This window comes from Paramormyrops kingsleyae, chromosome 3 (genome assembly GCF_048594095.1).
Source record: "Paramormyrops kingsleyae isolate MSU_618 chromosome 3, PKINGS_0.4, whole genome shotgun sequence".
NCBI lineage: Eukaryota > Metazoa > Chordata > Actinopteri > Osteoglossiformes > Mormyridae > Paramormyrops > Paramormyrops kingsleyae.
In genome coordinates, this window is record NC_132799.1 from 24,752,490 (window position 1) to 24,780,139 (window position 27,650).

The 27,650-nt window shown below is 51.8% G+C and overlaps 1 protein-coding gene across 5 annotated transcripts; it reads right to left on the reverse strand.

Moving 5' to 3' along the window:
• Positions 1 to 1,051: 1,051 nt before the first annotated feature.
• LOC111858649 (prickle-like protein 1) lies at positions 1,052 to 27,549 on the reverse strand. 5 transcript variants are annotated; one of them, XM_023840589.2, is made up of 8 exons: positions 27,189 to 27,549; positions 7,840 to 8,019; positions 6,108 to 6,221; positions 5,367 to 5,504; positions 3,984 to 4,187; positions 3,715 to 3,901; positions 2,785 to 3,627; positions 1,052 to 2,667 (listed from the first exon to the last, which is right to left on the reverse strand). In XM_023840589.2, the coding sequence occupies exons 2-8, from the start codon at positions 8,008 to 8,010 to the stop codon at positions 1,775 to 1,777; spliced, it is 2,550 nt and encodes an 849-aa protein (XP_023696357.2). In that variant the 5' UTR covers positions 8,011 to 8,019; positions 27,189 to 27,549; the 3' UTR covers positions 1,052 to 1,774. The 5 variants fall into 5 exon arrangements, with proteins under 5 accessions (XP_023696357.2, XP_023696356.2, XP_023696355.2 ...); XM_023840588.2 differs by having other exon boundaries at positions 7,840 to 8,022; positions 27,189 to 27,548; XM_023840587.2 differs by lacking the exon at positions 27,189 to 27,549 and adding an exon at positions 11,314 to 11,588.
• Positions 27,550 to 27,650: the final 101 nt, after the last annotated feature.

The window sequence follows — 27,650 nt, forward strand, 5'->3', positions numbered from 1 at the left end:
AAGCTGCAATTTCAATAGAAATAAGAGATTTAAATGGGTTCAGCTGAACTGAAATACAAACCCGCTACTCAGACCTTGGAGCCACGATGCAGGAGTGCTGAGGTTACAGTTTCCACATTTTTTTACATGTAAAAAAACATTTACTGTGTTTATAAAGAGGCTTCACATCCAGCTGAGTATATGGATGCCCATCTGGGACATTTTTTGCTTTTTTCTCAATTTTGAAGGCAACCTCAGTTGTGGGAATGCACCTGGTCCTAGGTTAGACATGGGGTAGTGAAAATAACCTGTCACACTCCTCAAATTGGAGACATTTCCCATTTCATTGGGACCCTGCTTGAGTTTGATGTGTGTTTCTGGTGAAACTGGAGCTCCAAGACGAAAGTTAAAATTTAATCCATGTCAGACTGTTTGCTGTGGGTTAAAATTCCACCCAGAAAACCGTGTTTCATGACCTCCCAGTCCTGCCTGAAAGGTACCAACTTCATGTTGCAGTATTTAGCCTGAAGGTAAACCCCTCCCCCTTGCAAGGGTCCTCAAAGCCTAATTCCTCCAGCATGTGTCAGCAGCCATGCCACTGTACCAGTTAAGCCTAGGTAATCCACATGAAGGTAAGTGGGCTTGTGCCTGGCCAGTACTTGGATGGGAGACCAGCTGGGTTGCTGTGGCCACCAGGTTAGCCTGGCCTATGGTTTGTGTGGGTCCCAATGCCCCAGTGCAGTGATGGGGACACTGTGACCAACAGGTTAGCCCATCCTGTGGTCTGTGTGGATCCAATATCCCAGTATGGGGACACTGCACTGTAAAGTGTCTTTCAGATAAAACTCAGGTCTTGACCCTCAAAAGAGTAGCAGTGGTACCCTGATGCCCAGGCTAAATTGCCCCCTAATCATCCCCTGTATCTAAGTTCTCTCCTGTCACTGTGCCTACTGTGTGGTGAGTATGTTAGAGCAGAATGGCTATCACCAAGCACTAAAAATGCAACTTTCATTCAACTACAGTATGTGAGGTTAGTGTGTCACAAGACCAAGTGCATAAGTACCACCAATGGTGTTTTGAAGGTCAACGTTTTTATTATTAGCTATGTGTTCCAGTTTTTACATTTATACAGATTAGTGATGTTTACAATATGAATCATAAATAAATCCGTTCAAAACTGTCATTCTTACTGCAAAAGAGGCTACAAGAAAAGGCAACCAAAGGAGAAGAGCAGGGGGTATTTAGTCAACGGCATCACTGAGCGAGTTTCCTTAATCACGGACTTCCAGACATTCTCAAAAAAAAAAGCTAAAGAGGGGCCTTTAGATTTCCTTTTCTGCTTCACTAACATTTAAAAAAAATCTTTTGAAATTTGGGGATATAAAAATATCAGTTAATCTTAACTTTACATATATACATCAATATTTTCACTGTTAAATAATTAGTCTCTAAATGCTCCTTTATAAATAGTTTCCTGGCTATAACAGTAATGCTTGTTGCCTTTTGTTGTGCACAACCACAGCTCGTATTGTATGTTACTAAGATACTTTCACAAGACATTACAGCCCCCCCCCAACTGACAGACTTCAGTTAGTTCTGCTGTGGCTTCACACCGGTTTCTATCATGGAGTGCAAGGTCGTCGTAAACATGGCAGCATGGCAAAGGAACGAGTCCCGTAAACCCATTTGCCAAATCTGATGGTCAACAAGCAAAAAGTCTTTTCGTTACACAATGAGAAGCGGCCTGGGATGCGGATCTGCGGGGGGAATTTCGGAGACGCCTCTCTTCACTGCTCTAAGAAATGATACAGTTTTTGCCCTTGTGTCCCTTCTTTTTGGATTTAGAGCGAGGACCATAGTGGGGGGGAGGTAACGCCGAGATGGGACTGGGAAGGTCAGCGTAGTAATGGAATCTCGACGGCCGGGGCTGTGGGATGGGCTGGCCCAGGAAATAACCCTCTTCCTCAGACTCGGAGGATGAGGAGGAGCAGGTGGAGCACCAGTCGTCGTCATACCCGTAGAGCGCCGGAAGCTGCTTGGGCAGCGCGTAGTCAGAGGTGGCGTGAGACCGAGGCTGGGGGGGCGGCCCATACAGCTCCTGGCTGGGCAGGAAAGCCCGGGGGCTCTGGGAGCATGAGGAAGCAAAGTGTCTGTTGGGCTCCTCCCTGAAGAACATTCGGGCGCGCTCTTTGGGGACCATGTGCAAGGCGTTGTCTGACCGAGACTTCCTGCTGCGGCGTCGTCGGTGGTGATGGTGCCGCAGACGTCCCTGGTGTTGCTCCTGCTCCTCAAAGTGAAAGGCACGTCGACGGGTTCGCTCGCTCATGGGGGGTGGCCGCACCTCCACCTCCTCGTAGACCCCGTTGTCCACCACGTCATCGGAGAATTTTACCTGCTGCGGCCGGGACTGAGACCTGGTCCTCCGCAGCATGGGAACGTGCGGGAGTGGGGTCTTCTCCTCAGGAAAAGATTCCTCTTCCTCCTCATCCTCCTCTTCCTCCTCCACTTCTTCTTCAGGCTCTACTTCCGATGTCAAACTCTTAAGTGAATTTGCACTCCGGTGTAACATCGAAGAGTTCAGAGTCCCCATGTTGCTCATCTTCTCACAGTCGTCAGTGTCGAGTTCTGGAAAGTTTTGTAAAGAATACAATAGTGGCCTCTCTTTGCCATCTCCATCCACAGAGGCTCCTATGGGGACAGGAGGAAGTTAGGAAGCAAATGTGAAATCAACTCCCTACCCAAGAAAAACTTAATCATGTTTTAAGCAGTTAGACTGACTAACCAGTTAATAAAGCAGGTTCTTACCGGTTATATTAGACAGTGCTAAGGAATCCATGGAATCCCGGACACTTGGATCTGGCTGCTTCAGTTCGTCAGTGATGCACTCCAGTGAATCGTCGTACCACTGCTTCTGATCCCGTCCAAAGCTGGCTGCCCCCTGGTCCATCTCCACCTCCTGCATCTTTCTGCTGCTGGCTGGCCCTGGATGGCTTCCGTAGGCGGAGTCTCCTAGCCCATCCTGGGACTGTGCCCAGTACATGTCCGCCTGGTACTTCTTGCTGGCCAGACTCTGGATGTGATTTCCAGCTTTTGGTGCAGATATCTTGACCTCTGGGTCGGACATCCAGGGTTCCGCAGGCCTCATGTCTTCGGAAGGGTGGAAGATGCCTTGTTCTCCGAATTTAAGGACCAGCTGCGTCATGTAGTCATCATGTTCAGCCCATTCCTCATGGTCTTCCGGGGCCTCCTGCTCCTCCCTATTCTTCCAGAAGTGGTCCTCGGCAAAGCGGAGGTGCGCCAGTTTATGGGACAGGGTGTCATCGGCATTGCCAGACAGGCCTGGGAACTTATAGTTGACAGCTGGTGAGAAGAGCAGAGACTGGCGGCATTGGTCAGCTGAGCGGCTGCTCTGCCCCATCCTCACGCTCCGTCTGGACTCGCGGGACCGGCCCGACTGGAAAGCAGAGTCAGAGGAGTCTGAGGCGTGGACATCCTCTCCCAGGCTGCAGGCTTTGGAGCAGTAGATCCGACCTTGGCGCGGCAGGAAGGGACAGCCCAACAGCGTGGCCTTACACTGGGCACAGCAGAAGCATGTCTCTGTGGCATGCCAGTGTAGGCCGTCGTAGGTCATCTGGGCATGGTCCACACCTGGAGACGAGGAGAAAGCAGGTCGGGACCCTCCGTTAGTGTTCCAGGGAGCTGCCGCAAAGGCCGGCAGACGGGAGCATGACTCACCGATGTGCTCCCCGCAAGCCTCGCAGTACTCGGCGTAGAGTGACTCGAAGCAGCCACAGCAGTAGGGGCGACCGTCCTTCATGATGTACCGCTGGCCACCCAACACGGCATCGCACTCGAAGCAGCAGAAGTGCTTCATGTGCCAGTGGCGGCCCTCGGCTTCCGTGCACTCATCAGCGAAGATTATCTGGGGGGAACCACGGCACGTTTAGGGGCTGCCCACGTACTTGGAGCGGAACGGGTTGGGGATCGCTAAAGCGAGGACTCACCTCGTCGCAGGCAGTGCACCGCGGCTTCAGCAGCTCGGCATGGTGCCGGCCACAATGCACCTTCCCGTCGTGGTAGAAGTAGATGAGGTCCACCAGGAGCTCGCTGCAGGTGGCACAGGCGAAGCAAGCCGGGTGCCAGCAGGGCCCGGGCCCCGCCCTGGAGGCAAACACCGCCAACTCACCGCCACTGATGTTCTCACCACACTGTGGGGAGGAGGGGGGTTTGCAGATGTGAGTATCCAAGCAAACTCTCTTTGATAAAGCCCACATTGTTTTGGGACACTGTCCAAATGCAGGATCTTTCAACTATGCCTATAAAGTAAGGGGGGGGGGGGCTTGGAATATTGTGATTGGAATAAGTAACCAGCAGCTGGTTCCAGTATTTATGGTCTTGAAAATGAACAAAGGCAACAGGTTATATTTCCTTCTCATTAAAGTTTCTGCCTTTATAAAACTGGCCTGTATTTCATGCATCACAGTGCAGATACACTGCCACTAAAACTGTGTTCATAGCCTTATTATTATTATTAACTACATGTGGTCTACACCCAGAAATGTACACCACCGCCATAGCGGTGCACAGTAAGACATGTAATCTGGGGGGCTGCTTAGCCTGCTTATACAGCCGGCCGTATAAGTCACCTTCCATAAGGGCTTTTGTTAAGAGAGAATGTAAAACAGAATTTTTACGCAAAGAGTTTCACAAATAAATTCCACCTCTGCCAACACACTATCGTCTGTCCCCGAAGAGTAAATGATTGAGCAGCTTAATGGAGCGTGAAGACATACACAGGCGCACGTCTTTATATAAGCACGGCTCCCAGCTGCTTGCCATTATGACGGCACAGCCTTGGCCTTCAAGCCGCGGTGTCATGTGGTGTCATGTGGTGTCATGTGGCCCCTGCATTTCAGCGCAGAACCGGAGACAGAGAACCGTGCTGTTCTGCTCCATCTGGGGGCACTTGAGACACTATATGACATGTGTTGCCTGGAGGAATGGAGACTGCAGGCCCTCTACTTCACTCCCCCCCCCCCCACACACCATCTTATAGCCAGCAGTGTCTGTAGGACTCCCTGCGAATGGTGAGGATGTGGAGAGCGCAGATTACAATCAGCGAGCGGAGCCATTGATGTGTTTTGACAGGCCTCTATTGTTGTCCCCGAGCAATTTCTGACCTCTGTAAGTGCTAAATAAGACAAGCCCCGCCATGTATGTGTATGCGTAGGGAACACACTTAAATGCCGCACATTCTGATGGCTGGAATAACCTCCACGCTTGACCTGCATTCTCTGTAGAGCAGATGCCAAACCGAGACGGGTCGTTGTGCATCATACCACGGATCGGGGGAGGAGGGGAAAGTCTGGGGATGGCGTGAGACCTACGTGCTCGCAGATGGCGTGCAGCCGTGCCCGGGGCAGCAGCTTGAGGGCACCTCGGCCCAGGGCCTCCTTCTTGCGCTGTGTGCTGAACATGTGTAGCTCCTTCTTCTCCTCCTCACTGAGCGACTGGCAGTACCGCATCTAGGGTGGGGAGCAGACACCAGCATCACCCATCACATCAAAAACAGCAGCCATTCCTCCCAGGTGGGGTTGGTAAGAACAGGAACGCTGATGTTTGTATAAAAAGGTTTGGACAACAGACACAGGAGCAGACATGCCGGGACAGCAGGCCGCTGTACACCACTCTGCACACAGGCCTCCTGCTGGAGTCCCCGTTTTCACCTCCCCTTGGGGACCGCAGATATGTTGAGAATCCCCCCAGCGCACAGGATAGCCCAGCGCGCCGCAAACATCATAAAATCATTTTGTCAAGTTTTATTGTGCTGACACCCAATTTGTGAGCAAGAAGCAAAGGAGCTTGGTGTGAGGCCGCTGGCAGGACCCACCGAGGCGAGGCGAGGCAAGACGAGGCCACAGAGCGGCAGTGCAAACGCCAGTGGGAAGGGAGGCCAACTTTATGGCAGGAGGCTCATGCACAATGTAGCGTTTGCAAACTAGGCCAGAAAGAGGTAGCAAGGAGAGGCTCCCCAGACCGCCATCCGAGGCCCTCTCTGTAAGGGACACCTCCTAATCCAGTTTCTGTCGATACTCGAGAAAACAACATGTCGGGGGTCCAGCACTCACCTCGTTATCATGGGGGGGCAGCTGGTACAGGAGCTGCTTGATTCTGAACTTCTCTCCGGGGCTGTTGATGTAGGGCACCTTCTCTTCAGGCAGGCAGGAGAAGTAGAGCTGGACCTGGGTTCGGAGGGACATGGAATGCAGATCTCCGTAAACGAGCTGAAGCACTGCTGGGTAGCGCCCTTTGTCCAGTGGCACATTGAAAAGAGGAAAAGCCATGATCCACAACACCGCTATTCAGTGACTCCCAAGTGCTCAGTGGTTGTTAAATGGCAAACTGTTGCTACTTTTAGCAGGATGGCCCTGGTTAAAGACCCTTTGCAGCAGTACGTACAAAGACCCGGGAAAGAGGTCATTATTGGCAGCCATTAGCACAATCGTAAAGAGCCAGGCTACACTGGATGTGTCTCCTATGCAAGTAATATCCTCCTGCTGAAAAAGTCATGCTGCCCATAGGGGGGAGGTGGGGGGGTATAGTGCCCCCTGGTGGTCAGGCCTGCCCTTCTCATTCATGGGTGCTCATTGCATCCATGTCTGCTGGGGAGGCAGGAATGGGAACTGGAAGCCCATGGCCTGAATCTGGCGCCTTAAGAAACCGGCACAGATTCTCCAGTTCGACGTTGAGCATATTTGGGGGTCTCACTGCAGACAGATCTAGCTGCATGACCACAAAAGGGGCTCGCGTGCAGCGACGGAGGCCTCCAGCAGACTGATGAGCAGGCCTGTTTACAATTTTGGGCATGAAATTTCAGTAAAACAAAGCTGGAATACGTTTGATGACATTAACATGTTTCCATGGTAAATATACAGAAAAACAAACGAGGTTGCATTCCACGCCGTAAAAATCACACCATCAGGGACATTCTGAGCCAGTTTGGTACAACTGCGAGAATGTGAAGCCTGACAATGCGATCTTTGTGTGACTTCATACATATTCTATGCAGCATTGCATTTACATTACAGAATTCGTCAGGAGGAGATAAATCGCACACAGCTGGGGGCTGCCCCCCCCCCCCCCCAACCTGGTGGTATTTCAGGCATGGGGGTGAACAGACTCCAGTATGTGAGCCAGGAGGTCTGCCCCCCATGGCCGACTGTCTCAGCCAGTCCTGCTGACTGCTGTGCCGTAAAGGCGAAATGGGGCCGTGGAATTCAGCACAGGGGCTTTTTGTGACCCCTGGAAGCCTCTGCTCACTGCAGAGCGGCCTGCTGTACTTGTACATGATGAATTTTTACTGAGCTACTGAATGGCATAGGACAGACTTTGCTATTGAGGGAACACACCTTAATTTAAAAGTAAAATTCCACTTTTCTGGGGGAATAAATGAAGCCAAATTTAATATTCATATAACTGATGGGTCTCCGTCCCCCCGGTTCCTAGACCCCTCATGGTACTGGCCATTCGAGACATGCTGGCCTCCCCTACGGTCCTGATGGTTTACTTAGGAAGAGCTGGGTTGGTGTGGTCTTCAGAGGAGCACACTCTCTCTCTCTCACACACACACATCCAGCCTCCCTGCTCCCTTCCAGGTGTGTGTCACGCACTCTGTGTGACCTGCCCCCCCCCCCCCCCCACAGAGTTCCCTTCCTCTTCTCACCCCACTGCCTGCTACGGCCTTTGGGGTGGGGGGTGTAGCCCGAGGCGCTGGATGTCACACAGGCTGCTCAGAGACTCACACCTGCACCTCACACACGGCTGCCTGAGACGGCAGGAACACCTCAGGGGGGGTCTGACCTGGTCGGGCCGCAGGCCGGGGGGCACCCATGCGTACTCCTCCAGGGCGCAGCCCGAGTCGTCGTCGGAGGTGGAGCAGCGCTGGAAGCCCACGGAGAGCTTGCCGACCTTGTGCTCCATGTCCGGGGCCCGGCCCACTGGCTGGTAACTGCTGGCGTTCTCTAGATTCATCGAGAAGTGCTTCTGGGCGTGGGAGACAGGGGGGCACGAGTCAGATGGGGGGTTTGGGGGGGGGGCATCCCACAGTGTCATTGCGATGATGGAGGGATTCAAAACTGTCTAGGCAACCTGGAAGTTATTAACCAAAAACCGATGACAAATGCCACGTGGGGGATGCGTGACGCTTCACTTTAGGCCCATTTCCGCCTGTTTGAGCAGCCAGCCGCCCCCCGCCCCCCCCGCACGTGTGGCCCTCTCATCATGCAGTCGCTGCTTATTTTTACTGGCTGGAGAAAAGTCGCCCAGTGGCAGGTTCCTGCATGGCCCCCCCACGTGTGTTTTTGAAGCTGCCAGGGCACGTCACGGTCACACGGCAGGGCCTTCCATCTAAGGGGGGGCATCGTGGCAGGTGGCACTGCGGCCAGCTGGTCGGACCCGGAATCAGGATGGGCAGATCAGAGGGCAAGTGCCGGGCCAGGCTTCCTGGCAGCACCACCGCGTCTCTGCTGCGGCGGTTTGGGCCGGGCTGAGGACTGAAACGGTCTTCAGTCTCCCACAGCGAGGCCTCTGTGGTCTCCAGCCACCATTACATTATGGTTTTTGGTTAAAGTGCAACTGAGATTTCTTGAAAGATATGGGTTTGACAGAAATGGCCTTTGAAAGCGGGGAAAATCTGCCCTGCCGTTGTGTGTGGCAAGCAGAGTGTTTTTACGGTGATCAAAGGCGTCTACTTTGCATTTCTGAGAAGCGCAGACACACACACACACACACAGCTCGCCTCCTTCCTCCCAGAGACGTGTCCGGCGGGGCCAGCTGACAGCACCCGCCCTCGCAGTTGTGGCTGTCTTTCAAGAGCTTAAAGCATGACAGACAGCAGCGATGCGCGCTAGGACCCGGCCCTTGCTGACCCATCCGCCCGCACCCGTGCTCATGGCGGGGGGGGGGGGGGAACAGGCGGCCACACGGACAGCTGAGAAAACCAGCGACCCTGCAGTTGGCTTTGAAGAACCCTAAGCTTTCCTGAAGTCCCTCTTGTGGAATTTCTGTCATGCGTAAATACACACACACAGACAGACACACACACACACACACACACACAGACACAGACCTGGAATGCTGAGCACTCCCTCAGCCATATCCTCAGACCCCTCAAACCTGCTTCCTGTCCCCACTAGCTGTGTGTTTCGGGGTTCCTGGTGACCCGCGGTCCCAGAGCTGCACCAATGGAGAATTCAAGGCCAACAGCCGGTTCAGAGTCTAGCCTAAACCAGGAAGGTGTATTTATGTCTGCCCACATGCTCTCATCAAAATGAAAGGGGGGGGGGGGGTTAACATGTGGCTGGCTACTTCATCCCCCCTCCCCACCATGGCCACCAGATTTATGACATAAAACATCAGGGCCTGCTGCTCAGTCTATCAAAGGGACCCCCCCCCCCTTCTTATCTCAGGAAAATAGGGCTCTAATGTCACCATTCATGGTCTTTACAGCTTTGTGCTCCTGATAACCTGTCTTTTGTTGTGGTGTCAGAAGTGCTCAGGGTCCCATTCCTGTTTATTTACATGCAAATGAGAGGAAAACGGCCCTGAATACCTCCTGTGGGCACGAAGGCTGCATCACGCAGCAGCCACACGCGGAATTACTCACACTCCGGTTTATACTGAAGTTCGAGTATCACGCATTACATCTAAATGCAGTTTTAGCATGTTAAGCCTTGTTAGCATGTTAAGCCTTGTTGAGTGCTTACAATGACTGTTGATGGCATTTTAAGAGCTCGCTCTGTCCACAGCCACTCCAAGCGGGGTTTGGTGAAATGCTGCCACTCGCGGCTGCTTTCTGGACCAGAATCCTCTGCCAAATGGGACAAATAGGCCCCAAGGCCGCTTTTAACAGCTGCTCAGGTGGTTCGTGACACAGCAGCAGACTCCCGAGTGTAAACCCCCAGCTGCCCTCTGTGGGGGGTGGGGCAGGGGTGACCCCTTCTCCTGGAGGTTATAGGCTCTATGGCTGGTTCCTGTTGGCTCTCCCACACACCCAGCTGAAGCCCCGAGGCACAAATTGTTTAACAGTCCTTCCTTTGTCAGGGTGCTTGTTAACATCGCTGTGGAGGAGGTGGTGATGGGGGGGGGGCACTCAGATGGAGATCAGAGGGCTCCGCCCACACCACCCTGGCGGCCCGAGGTGGCAGATCTGAGTGACGGAGGGCGAGGTGGCAACAGATTTGCCCACGGTTCAGTTGGACGATAGTGGGACGGTTACAATGAAGATGCCGACAATGACAAGAGGCCCAGGTGGTCCAGGTCACCCAGGCGCCAGCATGGTGTCACACGGGGGCGAGGGAAGCGCGGCTCTCAGGACTGGCCTTTAACACGAGTACAGACGGCGACCCCTGTTCTTTCAGGAACCATCAAGAACTTCCTAGCATTGAAACCACCAGTGGGGACAGACTGACCCATTTAAGGGAGTTAGTGTCTGGGGCTGCGTGGGATAACTTGGTCCTGATTAATAATATCCGGTCATGCTTACTATCCCCTGAGTAACTAGGCCAGACATGGAAAAGGAGGCAAGCGACTCCCAGGAGAGCAGACCGTTCCTGGGAGAGTCGCCGAGCAAGACGCCAGCCAGCAGCAAACAGCTGGAGAAGCACCGGTTACTCGTCACGCTGTAACCGTCTCGGACGCGGCAGCACGGGGCGGCCAGGGCAAGCTGCCTTTTCTGACACCCCCCCCCCCACACACACACATTCCAGCACATTCCACAAACATCCTATAAAAGCAGCTACTGAACAAAAGGAGGCAATAAAGTTTCCAGAACGATTTTCTTGGGATCCAGATTAACTATTAATTGAAAAATGTACTCTGTGACGAGTCTCCTGCATTTCCACAGGGACGCGGGGGGGGGGGGGGGGGGGGGGAATTTCTCCTTCTGTTTTTAATGGACTCAGGAAGATTAACGGAGTGGCAGCAGGAGTACTCCCAAGGCCAAAGGGGCCGTCCTCGGCGACCCTCGACGCCCCGAACCCCAGGGGAAGCTGTGCACACACTGGCCGACAGCCCGCGGGCCACACCGGCGCCTCGGGGCCCCTGGGAAATCACTCGCAGCCCCTACCCACCCCCAGCGCCTTCCTCACAAGACGCTTTTCTGCTCAGAGAATACATAGCCACTCAGGCACACAAGCAAGATGAGGGGATAACCCGGCAACACATTCCGGCATTTTCCAGGCACAGAAGAGACTAGAAAAGCAGCTCTGGCTTAACAATTAAATGCAGGCCTAAATGTGCCAAACGGCGGGACACTAAGCGCGTAGCAGGCCTTACCTCCATGAGACCCTCACGGCAGGCGCACGCTCGCGGCTGCTGAACACCTAATCCCCAAGCCGCTAGCCGCGTTGCATGTCCGTAGCACGAGGACTCTCCAGCACGGGGGGGCGGCCTGTCCACTAGCACCCTTTCAGCAGCCAGTCCTCGGCACCATGTCGGAGCTGTCAGCACCAGCCGCGGTCCACATCAGAGTGAAGCTGGGATGCGTGACGCCGTGTCTACGTGCGTGTGGAGTGGGCTAGACTGGGCCGGCCCTCCCCGATGGCTCGAAAAGAATGAGGGCCGGCCCTCAGCCCGAGGCCTAGCCCCTCCCCATGGAGGCCACCCCCCTCTCTGCCGGCCCAACCCCCGCCACTCCACACACTTCAAAACGAGGGCAGGGGGCCTGCCTTAGGGATCCTGCTGGTCAGGCCAAGAGGCCAATCCTTCAGTCCTGAAGAGGACGAACCCCAGACTCTGAAATGTACAAACGCCCCCAGACTCCGTCATTTTGCCTTTTAAACTGCCACTGTAAATGTATCGCACAGGAACTGCTGGTGAAATGGGGGCCATGAATGATGGCTCTAACACCCAATCAGATGGGCGCACAATTTCACAAAAATGCACAGTAACACCCTTTTGTTTGGCAATATTTTAGTTTATTATAGCGATATCTTTCCCTGGTTTTACCGAAATCACAAACAAGTTTTTGTGAATGCGGTTCCAAGTGGAAGGGGAGCGTTTCTGACTCATGAGAATCCCAGCGATGTCCGGCGCCTCTCAGCCGCCCCCACACCGCCGTGGCCCAGCCCTTCCACGCTCCGCGGACCTCGAGGGACATTAGCATACGAATTAAGCCTCGCTTCACCTCCTAATTGACAGCAGGGCATTAAAAAAAAAAAACCCACACACCAAGTATACAAACTCCACCACTTCCAGACTGCGGTGATTTGCGGCAAACTGGCAGAGCATCACTCTTAATAAAGCCCAGAGTGACCTCAGTGGCACCGTTTTAAATCTACGCGTTTACGCCTTTGTGTCCGGACAAAAGGTCCCTCTCCGCACGACCAGCTCTGCAGAAAACCTGCTTGTCTCATGGCAGATTAACACATAATCCTTATTGACTTCTTGCCCAAGTGACTAATGGTCACAGGAGTGCTTGGTCTTCTCTGGCCTGCTGGAGCGCGAGAACGCAGTTTCTCAGAAATGTCCTTTTTGGCATCAAAAGAGACCCGTTCCCTGAATTTTTCTGGGTCACATTTGAAACAGCATAGAAACTCTTGCATAAACAATTGTGTGAAAGTTTCCTGCAACCCAGTGGCCTGTACTACGAAGCGGGGTTACTGGCTTATCGGGGTAACTTGTCGGATTTAAGGTACCACAGTTTAAAAGGACTTCATATTCGTTCACTTACATTTTGCCCAGACTACCTTAAATCCGACAAGTTACCGCGATAAGACAGTAACCCCGCTTCGTAGTACAAGCCACAGGTCTATAAAGGGATTATATACAAATGGTATAACAATGTGCAACCTGGGTTACATGTTGGGGGGGGGGTGTAAAATTAAATAAAATAAATAAATCCAGTGGTGACCCTTTGATTTAAACCCCTTCCTCAAAGACTGCATCAGTTGAGATTCCCTTAGCCTGTGGCCAGAGACTGCGGGGGCCATTCAAACAGGGGGCTCACAGAGGGAGGGGTAGCTAATTGTTATCTCTTTCATTTCCTGGGCAATTTCCTGCCATTCTACAACACACCCCAGTGTGTCTGTCGGGCCCTTGGCCTGGTTTGCTGACTCTCTGGAGGGTTTCATGCTAAAGCACCTCGGGGTGGAAACCTTTACTCTCCTCCTGAAATGTCATTTCCTTCTTAAGAAAGGCAATTATGCAAGATCAGCACAGAAACTGGGTGAAATGTGCTAACAGAATGAGGTTTATCACTAAATTAGTGGCCCTCCCTAAATCAGTATTCCTCACTGAATATCTTTTTCATCAAATCAGAGGAGACATGGGTGATGGACGGCCAAAAGGACACACACACACACACACACACACACACACACACACACACCTTTGTGGGGACCATCCATTCATTTCTATGGGAAGAACCCTAATCCCCAACAATGACAACCTACCCACCCTAACCTTAATCATAGATAACCAAACAATATACAAGTCTTTGGGCATCTTGGTTTTTTGACTGCAGTCACTGATTCCTATAAAACTGAGTTTCACCTTAGAGGGACTGAAAAAAAATAACAGGTTTCTATCACATTGTGGGAACATTTGGTGCCCGCAGTGTAATACATACATGCCCCCCCCCCCCACACACACATATATACAAACTGCAGGCTTGTTTTTCCTGGCTAATTTTGGCTGGTTCAAGCCCTGAAATACAGACCATCCCCAAAGGACTTTAGGAGCCGACAGTCTCCCGGGGGCCACGGTCTGGGGGGCTGGGTTTGGACACGGCGCAGCCAGGCGTGAAACAGAGCACCAGCTTTGGACAGCAGCTCCAGCAGCCCGCTGGCCACAAGCCCCAGGGTGGAGACGTGGTAGAGGGGCCAGTCACCTCACTGCAGATTGACGTTTGCAAATTCAGCACGTGTAACATTTCAGAAATGCATTTCTGACACAACCGACATGCCACGGAACATGAGGTCAAGCATCACAGAGGCCAGCCAACCTCCAAAGCCACACGCTCATTCAGAAGAATTTCCACATCAATCCCAGGAATGTCTAACACCTCCGATAAGCGACTTTCTGATTTTTCCTAAGGAGCTGTAAGACTGACAGTCACTGCGGAGGAAATCCATCCCTGCCGGAAAAAGCGCGGGACCCCTTGTGGTGCGTTTTACGCATCACGGATGGCAGTTTGAAAACAGGACACCGTTACAGGAACAGCAAACATGCAAGCTTTACGTAAGGAGGCGCCAACGGCTGTCACGAGTTATTTTGAGCCCACACACCCATCACCAAACCATAGACAGCTTTTTTGCATTATACAGCTGCACATTTTAAGCTCCTTTTACTACATTTGTGCCGATTACACGTCACACAAGTTCAAGCCAAAATTACCGGTCAAGAAATTGTTCAAGATTCTCTCTGCTTCGGTTTCAACCTATAAACAACATATGAAATATCAGGCAAAATAACACCCAAGACCTTTGGCCCTTGGCGAGCGCTTAACGGCCCGTAAATCTTCATTCCAGAGGGTTGCAGCCCCCTCCCCCGTCACCCCGGGACGGCCCAAACAGAACTTCACACCTGGCTCTCACCTCTATTCATTACGCGGCATGAAGGGCCAAGGCCGGCATTCGCCAGCATCAGCAGGATTTCCAGAGCTGACATGCCCCAACAGCTACCTGACCCCCACAGCCGACACAAGGGGGCGTGGCCTACCGACACCCCCTATAAACCTAGATGCTTCCTGACACCCTCATCGCCTTGCCGCGATGATCCACCTCACTGCATGCAGACTCTTTCCCTTTCGAAGCGACAGTTAATATGAGGGACGATTTTTACCCATGTCGTCCTCTCGGTTTACCCGCGTCCAGGTCCACTAAACTTCTAAATTAACTCATCATTCAGTCGTCTAGGTTCAGCCACTAAGGGTAACGATACACAGGGCGACTTTCTGAGTAATGCTGCTGACCCATGCTGCTAGGGCAGCTTCCCATTGATACTGGGCAACACATTTCAGTTTGAAAAGCTTCAAATCGGCAGTGGGCAACTTTTTGCGATCATCCAGATCCAGAAAAGTTGCCCTTTCTCTCACCTGGGTAGCAATTGCCCAGCAACATTGCTCAAAAACTTGTCTGTTGTATCATCACATTAACACACACTGTGACTGAGGGTGCTGGGCCGGTTCAAGGCGCTACCTAGCAAGCTGTGAAAACCCCCCCACCACAAGAGCACCTGGCCACCCCCCTCCAGAAGCACCAGCAGTGCCTTCCCAGAAACCCACGCCTGCATGCAGACCTGGCAAACGACCCGGGACAGCAGGAGGGGGGGCAGGAAGACCCAATAAAGATCCGACACTGCGTCTTAATCGCCGGGCTTCAGCACTTGGAAGGGGGCGGGGGGGGGGGGGGGCGCTGACTGTGCAGCTCCCAGCTCCTGACTCACTGCCCCACCTCGGGCTGTAAAACGTGCTGATTAGTCTCATCACCCTTAGGTAACCCCCCCCCCCCCCCCTTTACCATTTTCACACCAGCAAATCTGAAACACCCGGGACATAAAGCCCATCTTTTGTTACCTCCGTGGGGTCTTTGTAACGTTTGGGGGCCATTAATTTTACAAGCAGAGGAAACAGAGAGGGGTTAGGGTTAGGGTTACACTTGACCCATCTCATAGTTCATGTGCAGGATTCCCTTCAGCGGCCGTGTCACCCAAAAGGACACAGATAAGTGGAGTGACGCTGATCGAACACGTTTGCTTTCATAAAAACGGCAGTCACGTTAACCCATCTGCCCTCCCCGTATCCTGTAACATGCCTCGCCATTCCCGAGTCATGGGGCACGAGCCAAAAATAAAGGGCGATCCCCAACTCGGATTACGGCACCTATGTAAAGCTTCCGGTAACAATTTCAGGATTTTAAAAATCCTTTCCAAGAGTATTATAAGGCAGCTTTTTAATAGCTTTTAGTACAGATGACATTAATTCAGAAGCATGTAAACACCACATGGTTAATGCTGACCGGCAGGTTGCAGAAACTCAAGCCCGTGCGTTTGTTCAGCCGTAATTAATACAGCTGCTTTCCTCTATATTTAAATCACGAAGGGTAATTAGGAAGCATCATGTTTATCAGCAGCGACAGAATGAAAACATGTCACCAAAGATGGCACTAACCGAGTTTTTCCCCGACGAGTTTCCATCTCGTGACCAATCAGGGCCGCCACAGTGAAGAGCCATTACAGAGACGCAGGCAATGCTAGAAAGGAGAAAAGCTTTCACCCTCTACTGGGCACCTTCTCTTTCAGTTGTAAAACCAGGAGTTAACTGGAAACAATGGCAACTGTAAAGGGTTATTACCCAGGCAGTTAAAGAGGGGAAGCGCTTTTATTTGTCGACACCATGATGAAACAAAGGGTGTTTGGAGACGCGCTACAGAGTGTAGTGGGGACTGTGTTTAAACAAGCGGCTGTGTGAAACAGCCAGTTCAGCGACAGACACCGAGTGGCGGTGAAACAGCCGGTTCAGCGACAGACACCGAGCGGCGGTGAAACAGCCGGTTCAGCGACAGACACCGAGCGGCGGTGCACTGACACGCCCCACCTATAGATGGCAGCCTTTCAGAGCCGAAATGACTCCCTCAACGTTAACGGGGCTCATTACAAGGGATTGCAGAAGATGAGCGTTTCGTGTTTTTTAAAATACCAACACCCAGCGCTAATGTCTCATTCTGGCTTTTGGCCAAATCCAGAACTCCTGAAGCCTAAAAAAACACAGAATGGAAGTTTTTCCGAAAACACTGACATCAGTTAATATCACTTAGTGCTCCCGCACACTGCCTTGCACATCTGCCCTACTCAGTCCGTTTGTCTTTTTTTGTTGGTATATTTATTATATATTTTACTACTTAGATATATCATACCTAGCATAATGTATTCCCGATCTATACCACAGTCAGTGAATCTGTCAAAACAAGCATTTCACTGTATGTTATACAAGTCCCACTGAATGTGACAAAAGAACTCTGAACTTTGTTATTTTGTTCCTTTTTTGGGACTCTGGAGGCCTGCCTTGTAGGCCCGACGCTGTACTGCAGTGGGGACACTGTCTGGCAGACGGCCTGCAGGACATCCACACCTCTTGACCTGCTGTCCTGATACAGAGGCAGCCAAGAGAGGCGCTCCAACGTAGCTCGTACTGGCTTCATTTCTTAAAAGTACATATTTCTTTGGCCAAACATGCGCCATCGGATCCGGCAGAACCGACTTGTCAGGCAGGCACCTTTTAAAAGGCGCAGTAGACGAGTCTGGTGGACGAGCGAGATAACTGCTCACGAAACATTTAGTGGACAAATCCTGTCACAAACCACACGCGCCCCTAAAAGGCGCCCCCCCCCCCCCCACCCCACCCCACACCACCACCACAGACCTGGACGGCCAGGAAGTCCGCTGGCAGGAACAGCTCATCCCAAGCAGCAGGCCGTTCACCAGCAGACATGCTCCTTGGACGACACCCAGACCAAAAACCACCCCCTGGATCCGGCCCAGCCTTGCCACCATCATTACTGCCCATCCAGATGAGCAAGAAACATCTGTCTGCCTGTAATTACACAGGAAAAGGTCAGTGTGGCCCAGCCGAACCCTGCAGGAAACAAACCAGACAGGGAACAACAGGAGCCAAGGGGATCGCTCAGGTCCACGGATAGAGAAGCCTCCCAGCTTCACACAAACTTACAGCCTCCCAGCTTCACACAAACTTACAGCCTCCCAGCTTCACACAAACTTACAGTCCCAGTGCAGCGTCCATAAAGCCTGACTGCATTTTGCATATGACTTTGCCGTAAAGAAAAGGTCTAATTTCTCTATACAGCACAAGACATAAAAATTGCTCCCTTTCAACTGTCTGTCCTCTTAAACTGCAAAAATAAACACTGGAGGCCCCAATACACAGTTATGAGCACTGCTCCTACATGATTATCAGCATACATCAGCTTTTAAGATAATCAGCCCAATTATTCTGCCTGAATTTCACCGAAGCAGAGAGCAGCATGTTCCAGTCCTGGTGAAAACAAGTTTAGCTGGTGAGCTGTGGCATCGCATGACCACCCACAGTAGCGGGGTGTCCAACCCTACTGGACCGCACCGAAGCCACCTCTGAGAAGATACCGCGGAGCGTCTGTGCACATCTGCCTTGCTCCGGTCCGGCCCGGCGGCCTCCCTCGACCTGAGCCGCTAACTGGAAGACACTGTCAGCATTCCAAACAGCCCCCAGGCTTTGATCCTCCTCCTCTGTCCCCTGCCAGTGAGGGCCCCAGGCAAACAAACACTCTTTGTTGGCCCCCAGAGGCCATTGTGGGGCCGGCGTTGTAACGAGAGGCATTTCCTCAGCCAGCACTGGTCAATATTGACCCACCTGTGGGCGACTGTCCGGCTTCGATGAGGAGCGTTCACTCTCAAGGGTAACAGATGAGACTACCTTAACAAGCAAACGAAAGGGGGAAATCACACCTCCCTGTGGGCAAACGAGGCCAACAGACGCAGATTTCGGTTTGAATAGGGAAGGACAGAAAAAGCCGTCAAGGTGCGACGATGGCAATTTGGGGCTTTTTGGAGATGAGGTAATGATTCACTTGAAGTGCAGAATCATATCAGAATGAAGACATTATAGAACTGCCATTATGAAAAGTACACAGGAAGCCGGCCGATCTCCTCAGCGACCGTCAGAAGGCCACATTCCAAGGGCAGCTGATGTGGGATGTGGAATTCTTCGACATTAAAGGAGCTTAGATTGCTGTGCTGGGCATGTTATACATTCAAGGAACAAAGAAGCGCTTCTGACAGCTGGAGGCTCCTCCGGGGGGGTGGGGGAGTTGCTGTTCGAACAAAGACATGGATTTTCCAAAATCAAATGACCCCAAAAAATGTTAAGTGGTGTTTCTAACGAAACGAGGATTACAGGTGTATGAACTAAAGGTTAAGATCGTAAAAACCAGAGGTAAAAAAAATGCTCAGGAGACCAAAACATTTCAGCAGGGCCTTGCGCTGAACCATCAGCAGCAGACAGGGACAGATCCCCGCTTGACGTGACATTTCATGCCAGCAAAGCTCCGATTCCAGCTGTTGTGAGAGAAACCCTCTTTATTCTCTCGTTCCACATCTCTGCTCGTGGTTTCAATCCTGGGCTCTCATTCCAAAGAAAATCCCTAAATCTGCCGGCTTTGTTCCAAACCAATCCCACTGCCTGAGGATCTAACCCCCGAGAAAGCCAACCGCATGCCACGTCAGATTAAGTCTTCCCCACGATGCCAAGGAGTGCAGTGCTACAACAATGTGTATCCTCCTCACCATTTCCGACGTTCCATATTAGCAAAAAGATTAGGCACATTTGTGTTTGATACGGGCTCCAGTACTTAAAGGGAGGAAATTAACCTTGTTGACTTCTGAGATGATTTCCATCCTTCTACAAAAAAAAAAATCCCAAGATGCATCACACCATAAGGACACAGTTACAGCCACTTACACCAGGAAGTGATTAGGGTTGATTAGGGGCTCAAAGCTACAGAGATACAGGACACCCAAGATGCCACCAAGATGCACCCAAGATGACTCAAAGGGCGGCCATGTTCATCAGTTGAACGTAGACATCAACCTTCCAGTGTCAAAGATAATGTGAGGAGACACGGCTAAATGCTGAGGAGCAGGGCAAAAGGCCTCTCTGCTTAGACCCCATAAGATCTGCATAGAGGGCAAGGAAGGAATTCCTCCTTCCACCTCCCCGCATCCTTTATTAGCCACCCCCGACATAATGACATCCACATGGTCGCCATTAGCGGGGGCGACAGCTTGCTCTTTCATCTGCACCCGCCGATTTGTCCACGGTCCACTCAGCCTCCCCATCGCCCTCATGGCGAAAGCAGGAGGGGCCCCAGGATAATTATGGACCTCAGGGGAGAGGCGCTGAAAACCTCGACAGGGACCAGGCCCACTGCTGGCACCTCGCTGCTAAAATCAGATTTGAGGCGTCCATGAGCGGCGAGGTCTGTAACAGGAACCGGGGGCGGGTCCCGTCTGCTCCCGGAACCACAGCAGATTCACTCCAGCAGATGGAATGTTCTATGACCCGAACTGAAGAACGTCTGATGACAGATGATCTCTGATTGTTCCATGTAAAGACAAGATCTGTAACTGGGACAAAGACTTGCAGGAGTCAATAAGATAAAGGACAATAGTTTTAAAATAGGTTTCTCGATGCCCTGGATGCTGTCCTGTTTACGTTTGTTTCTGTAGAAAAACTACCTAGACGAGCGTATATGACATGGTATGCTTTGACTTCCTGAATGTTTGTGGATAAGCAAAGCTGAGGGAGGAGCATTAAACACAATCTAAGAGGAAGCTTCGAAGCCCCATGTTCAGAAAGAACATGTCACCATTCATACAGGAAAAAAACCGACATCATCCAGCACAAAACTGGACAGACCTCCAAACGGGATTTCTTCAGTAAGCCATGACATTAAAGCACAAACATCTGAGAAAAGCCAAGGTACTGGAGCCATCTCTGCAGAGAAGCCCAAAGCGTGGTGGGTTTAGTGCCGTCAAACTCTCTCTCCAGACTATAATTAGCCCACTTCACTATGAAAACCTGCACTTGACTAAAACAAGCTGAAGACGAAATGTTAGAAAACAAGGGCAGCTCTGTGCCCCGATGAGGAGCGGCAGCTCAGGCGTGAATGAAAGGCCCGCTTCATAAAGCACCGCCGCCGTCCGCGGGGACGAGAGCAGGGGGGGCCTACTCAGCCCAATCCACAAAGACCAGCGACTCCGGAAGCTTCCATTCCAGACATGTTTAGATTAACCTCTAGTTGTGCTATTTGCTATTCCCACAGCATCCTACATCATATTTGGGGACCAAAAACATGCAGCAGGTTGGTCCTGCCACGTCAGGGCCGAGTAAGAAGGGCCCCTGAGTCGCTGCTCCCTCTGAGGGGCCCGCAGTCGGCAGCACCTAGCTGACACCCGACCATATGGGGCTCCAAGCTCGGGTATAAATAGGGCAGCGCGAGAATGCTGCTCTTTTTAAAGCCCTGTTCTCCTGCCCGTTCACGCCCTTTGAGGGGGGGGGACTTTGCTGGGATTATCTATGCTGGCTGCCCCTGGAAAAAAAAAACGCACAGATAAGACATATGCGCTTACAGGAAGCGTGTGCCGTTTAAAAATAAAGCCCCACGCATCTCTGCCGGCAGCCCCAGCCACAGGCGGCTGCACGGGGCACCTTCAGCCTTCCTTTTGCATTTCGAAGCGCTTCATGTGAAAACATTAACGAGAAAATGAACAGGAAGTTGGGCCCTTGTGACAAGCATTCAGAAATGGTGATTTTGGGGGGGGGGGGGGGGGGTTGTGTTTTGCATTCCTCAGACCGTGGGGGGGGGGGGGGGGGGTCAGGAAACCTATAAATAATTACTCACGCCAGTTTACTTAAGGCCTTGCCATACAGCTCCAGGAGAAGCTATAAGTTAGTGATTAGTGAGGACGAGGAGGACACATCTGCATGGGCTTCATCTCACCACGATTCCAAGCTGGAGCCTCCTCAGGGTGACCTAAACAATCGTCTCTCTTCTAAAAGCCAGACTAAAATAAACATCTTAGCCGCATTCTGTCCCAAGGCGTTGCCATGGTAACGCGATTCAGCCATATTCAGAACCAGCAGGAATCTGCAGGCCAGGCAAAAAAAAGAAAAAGAATATCACCACCTGAAAGCATCACAGGACTGTGCAAGTCCCACTGCTGAGATAATCCTGTGAACTTACCCCGGTGTCACCATCTGATTATATTAACCACAAAACCAGTGTGTAGCTTCACATTTACGCTGATGCATTATTGGTAACCACATGATTACGCAGGTATGCAGTTACCAATGGTCATTACCTCGTATCTCTCGCGCTCCGCTATTGCATGACCCCTGAAGAAAACAAAGCATGAAAAATGAATGTCGGCCAACAGTCTGCTGTCTGGAATGCACACATGCCCCCCCCCCCGGACAGTTGGTGAGACTGACAAAAATGAGGTTTGTAATCGCTTACAGTCTTTAATTACATTAACGTGCATGTTTGATGCTCAAAATGTCTTTGTAGAAGACAAGCACTACACACGTGCTTCATGCGCCTCCTCACAGACCCGGATCTATATCACATCATGTGGGAAGGTGCCATCGTATCATACTAACAGCACACGTCACCTCTCCCGGCTGCCCCCAGTGGATGCGCGTGCCAACGCCATTACCGACGTTGCAGAACTCAAGCGTCCGTTTCCTGGAATCCACTTGGCAGGGCATGATGTCGGGCGATGAAGAGCCACCAGAGTGTTTGGATTTACCGAGATTTACCAGGAGTCGCGTTTGATTAATTTGATCCCTGAACAAACACCCATTTGTGTGCAGCTGCTGGTTCCAGGTGTTAAGTCAACACCAGTCAGACAGCCTCAGCGGCCTGCCTGCTCCTGCAGCAGAGTAACCCCGCAAACTCACAGGCAAGGGAGGCCCGCCTGCTCCTGCAGCAGAGTAACCCCGCAAACTCACAGGCAAGGGAGGCCCGCCTGCTCCTGCAGCAGAGTAACCCCGCAAACTCACAGGCAAGGGAGGCCCGCCTGCTCCTGCAGCAGAGTAACCCCGCAAACTCACAGGCAAGGGAGGCCCGCCTGCTCCTGCAGCAGAGTAACCCCGCAAACTCACAGGCCAGGGAGGCCCGCCTGCTCCTGCAGCAGAGTAACCCCGCAAACTCACAGGCCAGGGAGGCCCGCCTGCTCCTGCAGCAGAGTAACCCCGCAAACTCACAGGCCAGGGAGGCCCGCCTGCTCCTGCAGCAGAGTAACCCCGCAAACTCACAGGCCAGGGAGGCCCGCCTGCTCCTGCAGCAGAGTAACCCCCTAAACTCACAGGCCAGGGAGGCCCGCCTGCTCCTGCAGCAGAGTAACCCCCTAAACTCACAGGCCAGGGAGGCCCGCCTGCTCCTGCAGCAGAGTAACCCCGCAAACTCACAGGCCAGGGAGGCCCGCCTGCTCCTGCAGCAGAGTAACCCCCTAAACTCACAGGCCAGGGAGGCCCGCCTGCTCCTGCAGCAGAGTAACCCCCTAAACTCACAGGCCAGGGAGGCCCGCCTGCTCCTGCAGCAGAGTAACCCCCTAAACTCACAGGCCAGGGAGGCCCGCCTGCTCCTGCAGCAGAGTAACCCCCTAAACTCACAGGCCAGGGAGGCCCGCCTGCTCCTGCAGCAGAGTAACCCCCTAAACTCACAGGCCAGGGAGGCCCGCCTGCTCCTGCAGCAGAGTAACCCCCTAAACTCACAGGCCAGGGAGGCCCGCCTGCTCCTGCAGCAGAGTAACCCCCTAAACTCACAGGCCAGGGAGGCCCGCCTGCTCCTGCAGCAGAGTAACCCCCTAAACTCACAGGCCAGGGAGGCCCGCCTGCTCCTGCAGCAGAGTAACCCCGCAAACTCACAGGCCAGGGAGGCCCGCCTGCTCCTGCAGCAGAGTAACCCCCTAAACTCACAGGCCAGGGAGGCCCGCCTGCTCCTGCAGCAGAGTAACCCCCTAAACTCACAGGCCAGGGAGGCCCGCCTGCTCCTGCAGCAGAGTAACCCCCTAAACTCACAGGCCAGGGAGGCCCGCCTGCTCCTGCAGCAGAGTAACCCCGCAAACTCACAGGCCAGGGAGGCCCGCCTGCTCCTGCAGCAGAGTAACCCCCTAAACTCACAGGCCAGGGAGGCCCGCCTGCTCCTGCAGCAGAGTAACCCCCTAAACTCACAGGCCAGGGAGGCCCGCCTGCTCCTGCAGCAGAGTAACCCCCTAAACTCACAGGCCAGGGAGGCCCGCCTGCTCCTGCAGCAGAGTAACCCCCTAAACTCACAGGCCAGGGAGGCCCGCCTGCTCCTGCAGCAGAGTAACCCCGCAAACTCACAGGCCAGGGAGGCCCGCCTGCTCCTGCAGCAGAGTAACCCCCTAAACTCACAGGCCAGGGAGGCCCGCCTGCTCCTGCAGCAGAGTAACCCCCTAAACTCACAGGCCAGGGAGGCCCGCCTGCTCCTGCAGCAGAGTAACCCCCTAAACTCACAGGCCAGGGAGGCCTGCCTCTGCTACACTCAAGCCAGATCCATTTGCTGCCTCTTGCACTCCAGGTAGCAGCAAAAGAGAAACTCCAAATCCCGCGTAAGCAAATCAGGAGCCATCCGTTACCGACCGACGGATCAGCGAGTCACAGTCAGGATGATGGGCGCTGAAGGCGGGGCCTGCCTTCACAGAGTCAATTAATCACAGGGACTGCTACATTCCACACTGGATGGAGCCAAGACAAGCCACAGCACACCAGAGGGTACGCCCCCCCCCCCCCACACACACACAAAATGCAACTGCAGTGTCTTTTATTGAGGGGGGGGGGGGGAACACACTTTATATACATATAAACAAAACTAAAATCAGTGTTACATTATATCGTGTTTAACTTGGTTTTCAAAATCAAAATTAACATATTTTAAACATCTGGAAAATAGTACACAATGTTTCCTGGAAGAAGCTCAAGGTTAGTAAAATTCAATTTCTATGCACTTTTTCAATAAACATATGAATTAGGTATCACTCTTAATGGTTTGATGCTTTGGTGTTCCTGTGTCTCTGACTTTCAATGGGATAGAAATTTAAATGGAATCAGTCCTATGCACTAAACTGTGATTTGAAGCTGTTGTCCCACACTGCAGGGCTCGCTCAAAGAGAGCCACCTTCTGCAAAGTCATCCCCCCCGCCCATACGAGGCGTTCCTGCTGCAGAAACCAGCCACTAGTGGAAATTTGGAGGTTGGGCTCTGGAAACTAAAAGACTACATTGTGCTTTTTAAACTTTTCACACGTTGGGTCTCGACAAGACCTTGCAGAAAAGACCATGCGCGCAAACATGATTATATGCGCGTCCACGGCGCCACGGTCCGCCGCGTGACCTTGCTTGGGTTAATGTATTAGGGAGAAGCAGCACTTGACAGAAATTCCAGTCACATGAGATACAGTTGAGGGCCGTCCTAATAGTTTATGCATTAACCTCAACATTGTTTCTACACATGATGCGTTCAGACCGATTGCAATGCATAGCACAGCATAACCTTTAAAAACAATTTATCAGGAACGTTCTCTAGTCTATGACATAAGCGATTACGTCGGAATAAGCGATATGTTCACGGGAAGCTGAAAAAGACGTATAAAAGCTCGTTTTGACCATGTTTAGCCTCACTGCGCTAGTTTTACAATACATTTATAATTGCATGGCAAGTATAACCCTCAAACTGATACAAGTTTATTTACTGACTAAAAGCCCTAGTATTATATGAACCCGAAGCGCCGCGACAATTTACCCCGCGGAACTGAATCCTCGCGTTTGGCCACTAGGTGGAGCCATCACCATAAATACTGCCCCAAAGCCCCCTAGCCATGTCCTGCTTTAAAACAAACTCATCTTCCCTTAGGCTTGTATTTAGAAGTAGATTTAAATCCCCGTCCGTTTGTCTTAAACGTGTATAGGATTTTCACGGTTATATTGTCCTAAAAAAAATTATAATACAGAAAACAGGGCAGATGCAAGGTGTAAAATACAGAATAAGCCTATACGGCACAGGGGTCATCGTTAAGACGCGGCTGCTCGCGGTGCTGGTGACGGACAGAGCCAGGACCGACTTCCTATACCGGAATGCTGGACCAAACCTACCTGGGACGATTGCAGGATTTTTACAGGACAAATCACTAAATGGATTTAGGAAAAAATAAATCAGGGAGGCTGAGAAAAGGGTCTAGAATCGCCTCCGTCGAAAACGCCAGATGACAGATCGAGTAGTACAAGTTTGAAAAAAGAATTTCCAAAATGGGAATATCGCTGCAAAACTGATAAATAGGCCTAACATTAAAGAATGCATCACAGTATCGTGCACCACTGCAGCTGTAGAGAAAAGCATGCACGTTACTGTGTTATCCTTAACTGGTTTTAAATGGGTTTTTGAGTGCTGAACTGGGATCCATATCAGTGGGCGTAGCGGTGATTAATAGTGAGGCCCCTTCATCTGTCCCATAACGCACTGATAAGATACGCTGCCCCCAGCGCGATCGCTCTGCTGTAAAATCGTAATGCGACGGCTTGGCTGGGGAAAAAAAGCATATAGCTGGAGAAAGTTTCGTTACTGGGAGAAATCGGACATCCATATACCTCCCCCAGTGGGAGAGGTAGGAGAGGGGGGATTCGGGTCAGTACGGGCCGAGGGAGCGCTGCGGACGCCGGACGGGCGACACCCAAGTGGGGTCCGCGCATCTGGAGCTAAAACGTTAAAAACCCCGCACCACAAATCACTACTTAACTACAGGAGATGGTGTTTTTCTTCTGGTTTAGTGCTACAAAAATAAAAGGTGTTTATACAGCGACAGAGGCACGTTGAGGCTGTTAGCCGCGGATCACAGCGTCCACATGCAGATCGCGGGATAAGGCGAGTACGCAATTAGATCAGATCGGATTAGCTACAACTTTGTCATTGTACGAAGTACAAGTGCTGAGATTCACTTTGGCATCTAAACCGAAACTGCAAAAAATGGATGAGAAAACAGCTGTACAGTATGTGCGTGATAAATAGTAAATGTAGACGCATGCAGGGCAAATTATTTATATAATATCTTTAGCGACATAGAACCGTAAAGGTTTAAGTTTTCACTGCTTTCGTTTTCAACCAGATAGAAGACATTTAAATGGAAGCAGTATAGTTAAATCCCACCAAAACCAGTACGCCGAAAAAGCTCTCGGAATTTAATAACTTTAAGCAATTACTCCAGGGACATGAAAACTGTGCCTTTTTCCACACGCACACATTTCAGTTACGGAATTCATTCATTAATACAATTAAAACAAAAAGTGTCATTTTGCAAGAATGAACATGTCACATACTGACTAAAAACACCCAACCCGACTAGCTCATTAAGCTGCACTCACCAGCCCAAAACGAGCACATGCAACAGCCAAGCCCTAATGGCACGGTAATTAATGTATGCACCTCCATCAGGTTCCTTACTGGGCTGAGGTCCGAAGATTTACGGCAGCTGTAAAACTACCCAAGGCTCCGAAATACCTGCAATTCGGGGCACGCAGCCTACGAAACACCTTCCATAGTGACAGTTTAACACGGATTAAACAGGACAGTAAGTGATACTTACATTAAAACGGCAATCGGACGTGTACGGCGGTGATTCCTGCTCTTTTTTATTCCCTTGGCCGTTCTTTACAATCACATTTGGTCATTAAACGTCCACGATTCGGGCTGCCGAGTCCGGCTGTCAAAACGGCCCCAGCACCGACGGCACCATCTCTCACCGAGGACTGCAAAGGCGGCGAGAAGCGAGGCTGAGGCGTGAGAAATGTGGCATTTAAGCGGACGGGGCGCGGAGCCGGGCTGCCTCACGGGGGAATGACATTCAGCTTTAGATCCGCCTCTTGCTTTAAAGGACCAGCCCCCCCCCCTTTCCAGCCCGACTCCGGACAGGCTGCGCATCGCGGGGGGGGGGGCATGCTCTCAACGGGTTTTTCCCTGCACCAAAAAAAAAATAGAAAAACGCCCCCACCCCCTTATCTCTGCAGTTTACCTGCCTCTTATTTCTAATTTTCCCACATTTCTGCAC

Coding starts and splice junctions, on each gene's coding strand:
- LOC111858649 (XM_023840585.2), bottom strand. Junction 5,505..6,107: donor TGCCCCCCCATGATAACGAG/GTGAGTGCTGGA, acceptor TCCCCACCCTAG/ATGCGGTACTGCCAGTCGCT. Junction 2,668..2,784: donor AGCACTGTCTAATATAACCG/GTAAGAACCTGC, acceptor CTGTCCCCATAG/GAGCCTCTGTGGATGGAGAT.